We start from the raw sequence: 9,552 nt of genomic DNA, 5'->3' as shown, positions 1-9,552 counted from the left end.
TGATACTGACCCATCAGGCCTACGCCCAGAGCGCAGGGAGACGGAGAGATAAGGCTAGACAGAGATTGATTACACCAACAAATAGTACCTTCCATGATTTTGAGCACAGCCAATGTTGGCAAGGTCTATAATATTACAAATGTTTTTAGAAATCCAATTTTATAGATAAGTTAAAATTGCAAAAATATTATACGGTTGAAATTACCTCTGATGTCTCCGACAAGAAGACGGATATTCTAAAATCCCTTTCAAGTGCATTGGTATCCTTCCTATAACTCGCGCATTGATCCACTGTGCACTGTTTGTGGGGGTAAATATAATCACGTGTTGGTGAGGGAGCCAATAGCAGCTTGAGAAGCTTTGAGAAATAATTACCTGCCTTGATTGTTCTATGGGTAGATAAAAAAGTACACATACACTCCATATAATAATCGGATGCATGTAAAAGAGACGGGGAGCTTCGACATGTCGACCACGGGTCCCATAAGTAATTACTATGTGGATTCTTTGATCAACCATGAATCTGAGGATGTTCTTGCGGCACGATTCGCAGCTCCTGGTTCGCACCCCACCGGCCCTCGACCGTCGTCTCTTGTACCGGAGTGTGGAGACTATCCCTCCTGTAGCTTCGCCCCGAAACCACCCGTTTTTACTACCTCTTGGGCCCCTGTTCACACCCAGTCCTCAGTGGTGTACCATCCATACAGTCATCAACCTCATTTAGGCACAGACTCGAGGTATGTGCGGTCGTGGCTGGAGCCGATCTCCGCTGCCATGCCCTTCCATGGCTATCCAACGAATAGCAGACACTATGGACTGAAGCCCGATGCCTTCCAGGAGCACAGAGCCGGCGACTGCTTGAGCTCCAACGGACGCACCTATACGGAGTATCTGTACTGCCCATCCGCTGACATCCGAGAAAAGACACAGCAAAACATCCCTTCTCCCGAGTCGGAGCTCCTGCCCTCCGGGAAGCATAAAGACGATAAGCCAGAACTAGATCCGAGTAAGTTCAAGCTTCTTTTACAACCGGCTATGGGGGTTGTTCGGCTGGAATTCTGGTTATTGCATTTGCTTAGATGTAGGCTTGCGTTTTCGATAAAAGAGATTATAGGTTGTTTCCATCTCCTTTCTGTCCTCAACTAAATGCCCTCAGCTCGGGACTAGCTCTAAAAACTATAATGACAAAGTAGCATAGGGCTATAAAACGAGAAGCGGGGTTATAAATGCACTCGAAAACAACTCTGCTGTTAGGGAGGCTATGACTTTGGCTGGATACCGCAATACGTTCAACACTTACGCATAACAAGTGCCAAATTCATTTTACGCATACGAATTGGCAAACATTCCAAACATTGTTTTATGTAACAATTTACTTTTTTAGTTTTGGCACTTAAATGGAGATACTTAGAATTAAATGTTGCTACTTCATATAGGCCTATCAAGTGTTATCCAGATAACCTTATGTATAGGCTATACTTCTTACCATTTACCATCTTACCATTTATTAGATTTTAGCGCTCAGACAGATATCTCAACTTGAAGAATGTTTGGGACATATTCGAGGACTTTCTCTACGGTCTTGTAAAGGCTTGAACCACGGGCCGTTTTATGGGCCTATAAAGTGAATAAGCGCATTGAGTATTTTACGACAGCATTTCTATTAACATGGAAAGGAAGTACAATGCAGAAAAATCTTCTTAAACGTATATAGCAGCAATGCTAAACCACCAGATACATAGGCACACTTAAGTCGCACATGATGTATTACCATACGTTATTATTTAGAAATTGTAACACTAAATTGAGGCACTGACCTTTTCAATGTGTATGTGCTTTGGAATCTCTTCCTCTCTAAACGCTTCAAGTTTGATATTGCTGACTCAGCTTGACTTATGTTTTAAATATCATGTATTGATTTGCAGATAATCCAGTCGCTAACTGGATACACGCACGGTCAACAAGAAAGAAGAGATGCCCCTACACAAAATACCAGACTCTCGAACTCGAAAAGGAATTTTTGTTCAATATGTATCTTACCAGAGACCGCCGGTACGAGGTTGCCAGAGTCCTAAACTTAACAGAGCGCCAAGTTAAAATATGGTTCCAAAACCGGCGGATGAAGATGAAGAAAATGAATAAGGAAAAATCTGACAGCAAAGAACAGTAAATGTGGCCCAGCTGCAGTAGTAATGGACAGAATCAGACAACCATGCTAACCACTATTGACAACATGGACAACAAAGATAAACCAAAATAGACCATGTTCTTTTCACATTTGTCTCTGTCATCTATTTTGTATTAATCCGAATATCTGTTTAATGCCGACTTTTTTGTGCACCTTACTTTGTTCATTTTTGAAAATGTAAGGAAACTTCATCAGTAACTTAGAAGATTAATCGATTATTGGGATAACATGGCCTACGTAACATACGAGACCATCTTGGAGTATAGGTCGAAGTCTAATTAAGGAACTACCCAAGCCACAAGAAAGAAGATACTTCAAATCTTTTGAATTTCATCAGTCCATAATTTATGATGTCCCTGTGAATGTCTTTTTATGTTTATTGTATGTTGTGCAGGTGTTGCATTTTGAACAGAAACAGCACATCTGCTACCTGAAAAAGTCTGTCTTTTGTCTATGTGATAACGTAGTTGTTGTTGTACACTATTATGTGCATTTCACGTTATTTTGATTGTATAGTTTCATTTAGAGTGTAGTTATGGGCCCACTCAAATATATACAAACATAATCAGTCACCTGTGTTTTCTCACTTCTTTCCATTTAAGGTTTGTCAACTTTATAATAGACCTATCGTGCTGCAATGTAACCTATGTGAACAAAGATTTTGACTTTGAGCTCCAGAGACAAATTACTGACCCAAATAGGGAATATTGACAGCAAGCGGGAGTTTTCAGAATGCAACGAAAACTGCTGAGTGTCAATTAGGTCGCTAATACGTTGACACTTAGCAGTGATTATTCATATTATGATGCCTAGAGAAGACAATTGCTACAAAGTAGCTCAATAATTCATGTTCCAGGTATGCACATGCAACACTGAAGATTTCGACACTATGGGCATTTATTGTCTATGTATAGCCTAGGTTTTAAAGCACACGTTGCCGCTGAAGAAAGTACCCACATAGGCCTACATTGGTGGCCTAATGTACACTAGGCCTAAAGCAAAATAAAGGTCTACGCTATCAAATAAATCCAACAATAGACATAAATTGATTTACCCCAAAGTTGTGTGTTTGGCCATTGTCAAATTGTCAAACTGTATTTTTCAGAATCACTTTGCTGTAGGTCTTTCAGTAATAATTGTATTCAAGTCTACGTGTCTTAATTCTAAAAGTAACCTATCAAAGATGGGTGTTTGTCAATGAATGTGTGTAAACTGCCTAAATTCAAAGAGCGTGAATGAAATATCCCTCTCAAATTGATATCACATTATTTTAACGTAGCCTATTTGAATGTCTGAAGCTAAACATAAACGTTTCTTCTTTAAACAAATTCCTATGTCTGGCATTTGTTTCCTGGGATCTGCCTAAATTGCCTTTTTGTGGTTGCAAACAATACGAACAGGATGCTATAATTTCAAAGACCAATCCAGTGCATTTCCGCAAGTTAGGGCAAAAACCCTGGGTTTACTGCCCTGTTGGAGGTTGTTTGTCTCAAATGCAGACGAACAAAGCAAACCCGACTAACCGGCTAGACGTCTGGGCTAAATTACTTTATGGTTTTAATGGACGCTTATGGTGGACTCGTTCAAAGGAAAATTCGTTCAAAGGGGACTAGTTTGACGGTTTGCCCCACTGCAGATATGCCTACTCTAGTTGTCTATGTGATGAAATTAAAGCTATTTAAAACAATTGCACATCGAATGTGTGTCACAGTCACACATCCACCGTTTGGTGCTTGAGCACAGTCACTTTCTCACTAGATTGTTAAGATTAATGGTGGTTTATGATTATTGTAAGGACTAAGTATGTATAATAAAATGTACGGAACATCTTGAAAAAAAAGAACAATCCTTAGATTACAGATGAGGTACTGAAAAAACTATATAGGATGCATGTTGATGACGTTTATCAACACTAGATGACGCTGTTGATCCATATTTTGAACACGGGAGTAGCCTTGTCCACTGGTGATAAAGTGATCACTATATTCAATCACCAAGTCGTAAGGAAATGGAGGCTTCATGTACAAACATTATTGACCTATATCGCAATACAAAGATGATCATGTTTTTGTCTTATTTTAAAGGTTGTAGTAGACTATAGCTATATCGGTTCACGAGTTCAATGTGTAATTTTGAAAATGTCCTTTCAGCTACCTAAAACTTTTTCATCACAAAGGACGTTGATCATTTCAGGCTCAGCTAATCCTTGAAAAACATTTAGGTCTTTAATGAAATTTAATGGATAAACATTACATCCACGTACCTTCCAATTGGAACACTACTTTAAGGAAAACATTTAAGTGTAATACTAAACAATAGGCCTACATAGTAGTAACTGTGGGTGTACTTCCACAAAATAAGTGCAATTCTTAATTACAATTAACAAACAACAAAATCAAAGAGACATGTTATAGAGAAACTCAAGTTACAAGTTTATTGATTCATAAAAGGACAGTAGTTACTGCTAGTAACAGTCACTGCAATAGTAATATTGGTTATAATTTAACAGTTAAACATCTTACTACAACAATAGACATGAAATGAACACCTTAAACAACAAAACATATTCCTATTACTATAGCGTAATAATAAATAATAATATTCTCATTAATAACAACAGCAAATGTTTAGTAGGCTTAATTAACAATGCATCTTATTATCAATATTACTTTGTTATTATTATTATATTGTTACTAGTAGTCTACTCCTACAAATAGCTTAGAGGTGGTAAAGATATGCTAGTGGCTATGATTCTTGGATAATTGGAATGATGGACAAGGAAGTGGTCGAGAGTAATAGGATAAAGTGCACGGGCTGCGTCTTCCGTGTTGTGGTAGCCTTAAGCCCCTTTTTCTGCCTTTATATTTCGGTAAATCAGTCACTAAAATGTTTGCAATAGTGTCACAAATGTACGGAGATATGTGCAACAATGACCCAATGATTTGCATATTTATAGAGTGAGACAGTCTATAAATTTACTTTCTCTGCCTTTCATATTTTACGATGATGTTTCAAAATTGTCAGCAAACAAGCTGACAAACACCACAAAACCCACAGCGGCATACCGGGGAAAGACATATATAACTATAAACCCTAGTGAAATAAACATTGAGCCATCCATGTGTCTGCTGATCTAACTAGACGTCTAATGTAAAATTTTATTAACTCCTCGCGGCAGATTTACTACTTTTCCTCATAGGTTTAACAGGGTCAGAGGAGGCAGCATGTATTCACAGGTCGTGTTTATATTTGCTTGTTTCGGTGTTTCACAGCCGCTGTGGTGCAGTGTGTGAGGCACGGGCAAGGTTCCAAAGCTTTGATGACAGATTTGTTGTTGTTATTAGGAAAGTTATCAACGTTATTACATTACATTGTTTTGCAGTGGCGTTTTGTTGTTTAATTCTTATTATATTACTAGGTCTGATCTAATCTTAATATTTATCATTGTTATTTGGATGTTGTTGCACAAAAATATTTTGCTTTGTTTGACCTAACTGGCATTGACTATAGCTACATAGGCCTAGTAGCCTTATCTTTTGCGCCATTTATAAACTCATCGAATATAGAGGACTGGAGAACTGAACATGTTTGCTTATTGATATGTATGATCAAATGTGTTGCATACGCTGTCAGTGCACAAGACTGGTTGCAGCAAAGCATTTTTTGTGCAGTTTATTTTCACTTGATAATCGCGCTTAGCATACCTCTCGTTAATGGATTGATATAGTGCAGGTTTTCACAAGGTGTATGACTATCCGCTCATGGAGGGAAGAAGGGAGGGGGATGTTGGAAGGGGGGGGTTGTGGTGGGGGTGGTTGGTTGGGAAGCTAAAAAAAGCGAAAAGAGAAGCGTTTGTTACTGTCGGTGGAGCTAGCCAGCTTGAACCCTAACACGCATCCAAAGCACACGCCATGCGCCGGGTTTGAATACGAAAAAAGATATAAGACTGGAGATATTGAGAGAAATTCGATGAGAGGAGCGTGTAAGCAAGAGGGAGCTGCCTTAGATTGTCCAAAGGGGCAGCGTTTCTCAATCTAGTTCCGGTGTGTCTGTGCTGTGTGCGAGTTGGGACCCAAACAAAAGACTGCCACCATCCTAAAGGGGGATATTCTACCGCGAGAGACCTGTCTGCTTAATGCAAACTAATCATGAGCTCCTATTTTGTTAACCCCCTTTTTTCCAAGTACAAAGGTACCGAATCGCTGGAGCCAACTTACTACGACTGCAGGTTTCCACAAAGCGTTGCCCGTAGCCACACGCTGGTGTACGGACCCGGGGCAGCAGCGCCTGGCTTTCAACACCCATCTCATCACGTCCAGGACTTTTTCCATCACGGAACCACGGGAATCTCCAATCCTGGATATCAACAGAACCCCTGCGCTTTGGCTTGCCATGGAGACGCAACAAAATTTTATGGATACGAAGCCCTTCCACGGCAACCACTTTATGGTACCCAGCAAGAGGCAAGCCTCGCGCAATACCCAGACTGTAAATCCAACAGCTCTAACCCCGGAGAAGGACAAGGCCACTTAAATCAAAACTCCTCTCCCAGTCTAATGTTTCCTTGGATGAGACCCCACGGTTAGCATCATTTTGTGTTCCTTTTCCACGTTGTGTGTGCGCTTTTCTGTGTTGGTGTGTAAATGCGTGTGTACGTCTACTTGCGCGCGTGTTTATTTGAGTTTGTCTACCTGTGTGAGAAAGTGAAATAGGTAAGTGACTGGGGTTTACAGTCTTTATAGCACTATAAAATAAACGTGTTAGGGTTTTGAACGTATGTCACAGTTGGTCTCTGCAACACAAAAGCTTGGAATGTTCCCTTTGAAAATGTAGCCTATGTTGCTCTTTGGTTTTCTTTGAAATAGCAGTATATTTGAGCGGAAATATGTAATGAAACGTTATGAAATGAGAAGGCGTCAAATCTGACAAAAGACAGATTTGGATACTTCACAGCCACACAGCGCCTCCCGCATCAACTGCAAAGTTAGCATAGGCCCAAAGATTCCATGACCAAGTCACAGACATTTTGCCTGATGATAATGGACATTGTAACTGTAGTAAAACCTATTGTTTAATATTAAGCCTTGTACGTGTATGGCAACATCATCTGCTGACTTGACATCTTCTTACTGATAGCTAAAATAGAGATCGCTATGATATATTTTAAATCTAGAAGGACTTTTCACGTTAAGGCTCTTACCTCCACACACATACAAACACACACACTCACACACACGCTGGCACCTACACACACACACACACACTCCTCGTGTGTGTTTGTATGATTTCATGATTGAAGGTCCTTCTTTACACTCAAATTGTAGTTGTTTACGCCGAATTATATGATAGCCCTTGCCATTGAGATGTCAGAATGTTGTTAATGAATTAGGAATACAACTCACTTTAAATTATATTTTAATTAGGCCTACTAATGCAGTATTTTGTTTGATCCTATGCCACTAGCACCATTTAGACGATTCTTTATAGGTTTATATAGGCCTAACTTAAGAAGTGTCAGAAAAGCAACATTTTATCACAGGAACGAAGAACCCCAAATTAATCTGTATTATTGTTCAACAACCTGTAAACACAAAGTACATTCGTGAATATTGTGTTTCAAAGCAAGACATCACACAGAATACAACTATCAAAGACATATATATATATATTTGCATGTTACACACATAATTAATAAATGTTTCGTCCTGTTATCATTCGCCACCGTTTTTTTATCTCATGAATGGCGGAAGACATTGTCACGTGATTGGATTATGAATTGTTTACGCGGTATTATTACAATTAGTCGCCTTAGGAAACTGCATTCAAAATATGTAGTGATATTCTAAAATAAAACTTCTTATTTCTTTAAGCCCCAGGGAGACGCAATGGACGGCAAACCTACAGTCGCTACCAAACTCTTGAATTGGAGAAGGAGTTTCTCTTCAACCCTTACCTTACACGCAAGCGACGGATTGAAGTGTCCCATGCCTTGAGTCTAACCGAAAGGCAGGTAAAGATTTGGTTTCAAAATAGGCGAATGAAGTGGAAAAAGGAGAACAACAAAGACAAGTTTCCGGGGCAGAGAGGAGAGGTCGAAGCCGAGGCCGAAGAAGAGGGCAACGAGGACGGTGAAATAGAAGAAACGGAAGAGAAAGAAGCGGAAGAGAAAGAAGAGACCAAGGAGTGATTTTATGGTCTTTTATGGTTATATGGCTGAACAACAGAAAAGAGTTTCCATACAAATGATGAGCAAGAAAGAGGCATAGAGTCAACTTTATGACCACAATTTTTCTTAGTCGAGAGGAGAGAGAATCCCACATATGTGGTTGTTATATGCCTATAGGCAAATTTTCCTTTAGTTAACTGGCAGTTTGGTAGGTAAAATGCATTTAAATTTCACATTCTTTAGGGTCATAGTTCTACTTAGGTAGGCTTTGGCATCCTGCAGGTCACTAAACTGCTATTCGGTTAGGCTATGCATGTTAAACGGATCTGGCTATACTCTTAAGATATCTCATGTGTAATCAACTTCCAATCCCAACGTCCAAGAACACTGCAAAATAATTCGATTTGACCAACACCTACCTATCTTGTACATATGGGCAATTTATATTAAATGGCATAAACCTCTTTGCAAAACAGCTGCCTTCAAAATCATAAATATAGGTCTAACTTAGGCTACGAGTAGAACATGTTCAGCCTCATCACAAGAGCGTCATAGGAAAATCCAATTGACAAGCAATGCCCATGTAAAGCGCGTATAGTCTTTTATTAATCTGATTTCAATTTAATTTGTTGTGAAGGCTAAGAGAAGGAATCTTAAATCCTATTTTGCTAGGATTACCAGGGAAATGCAATCGTTTGAAATCCTTTGATGCTACCTAAACCTTGGGAGTTTGCAATAGAGATTTCTAAATACAGAGATTTCATATGTTCTTGTTATAGGCTATAGTATTAATCCAACATTGTATTGTTAAATTATGTTTTATTTACCCATACAGTATACATTTGTTGAAGACAATGTTTAGTCTTTGAAAGACAATTGGCTCAAAGCCTCGCAACAAATTTGGAGATTGTACCGCAGTACTACCTAATAAACAGAGCATTGCCCTTAGTTGCCCATTCCATTCTAATGGCACCGCTTTGTTTTCTTTGAAACATATTTCCCCAACGACTAAAACTGCCTATAGAAAACGCACATTACTGTGTATAAAATACCTGCTACAATTACAATGATTTTTAAGTAAAAAGTTTGATTTTAACGTGTTGGTGATATAGCATAGACTAGTTGTTTTTTGCACTGAATATAATCTTTATGTACGTCTTGTTATATTTCGATGTTACCCGTATGCTTGTTTGCTGGT

At 39.1% G+C, this 9,552-nt stretch overlaps 2 protein-coding genes across 2 annotated transcripts; both read left to right on the top strand.

Moving 5' to 3' along the window:
• Positions 1–270: 270 nt before the first annotated feature.
• Positions 271–3,464, top strand: hoxc9a (homeobox C9a). Its single transcript, XM_047040809.1, has 2 exons — positions 271–1,006; positions 1,926–3,464. Exons 1-2 carry the CDS (start codon positions 436–438, stop codon positions 2,168–2,170), a joined length of 816 nt encoding a protein of 271 aa, XP_046896765.1. The 5' UTR covers positions 271–435; the 3' UTR covers positions 2,171–3,464.
• Positions 3,465–6,045: 2,581 nt separating this feature from the next.
• Positions 6,046–9,552, top strand: hoxc8a (homeobox C8a). The gene is made up of 2 exons (XM_047040814.1): positions 6,046–6,769; positions 8,059–9,552. Exons 1-2 carry the CDS (start codon positions 6,337–6,339, stop codon positions 8,373–8,375), a joined length of 750 nt encoding a protein of 249 aa, XP_046896770.1. The 5' UTR covers positions 6,046–6,336; the 3' UTR covers positions 8,376–9,552.

Source organism: Hypomesus transpacificus, chromosome 18, assembly GCF_021917145.1.
Source record: "Hypomesus transpacificus isolate Combined female chromosome 18, fHypTra1, whole genome shotgun sequence".
Taxonomy (NCBI): Eukaryota; Metazoa; Chordata; class Actinopteri; order Osmeriformes; family Osmeridae; genus Hypomesus; species Hypomesus transpacificus.
This window is presented reverse-complemented; position numbering and strand designations above follow the sequence as displayed.

Bases quoted from the DNA above. Each gene is read 5' to 3' on its own strand.
- hoxc9a (XM_047040809.1), top strand. From the start codon at position 436: ATGCATGTAAAAGAGACGGGGAGCTTCGACATGTCGACCACGGGTCCC. The intron at 1,007-1,925 runs GTAAGTTCAAGC...ATTGATTTGCAG, and splicing joins TAAGCCAGAACTAGATCCGA to ATAATCCAGTCGCTAACTGG.
- hoxc8a (XM_047040814.1), top strand. From the start codon at position 6,337: ATGAGCTCCTATTTTGTTAACCCCCTTTTTTCCAAGTACAAAGGTACC. The intron at 6,770-8,058 runs GTTAGCATCATT...TATTTCTTTAAG, and splicing joins TCCTTGGATGAGACCCCACG to CCCCAGGGAGACGCAATGGA.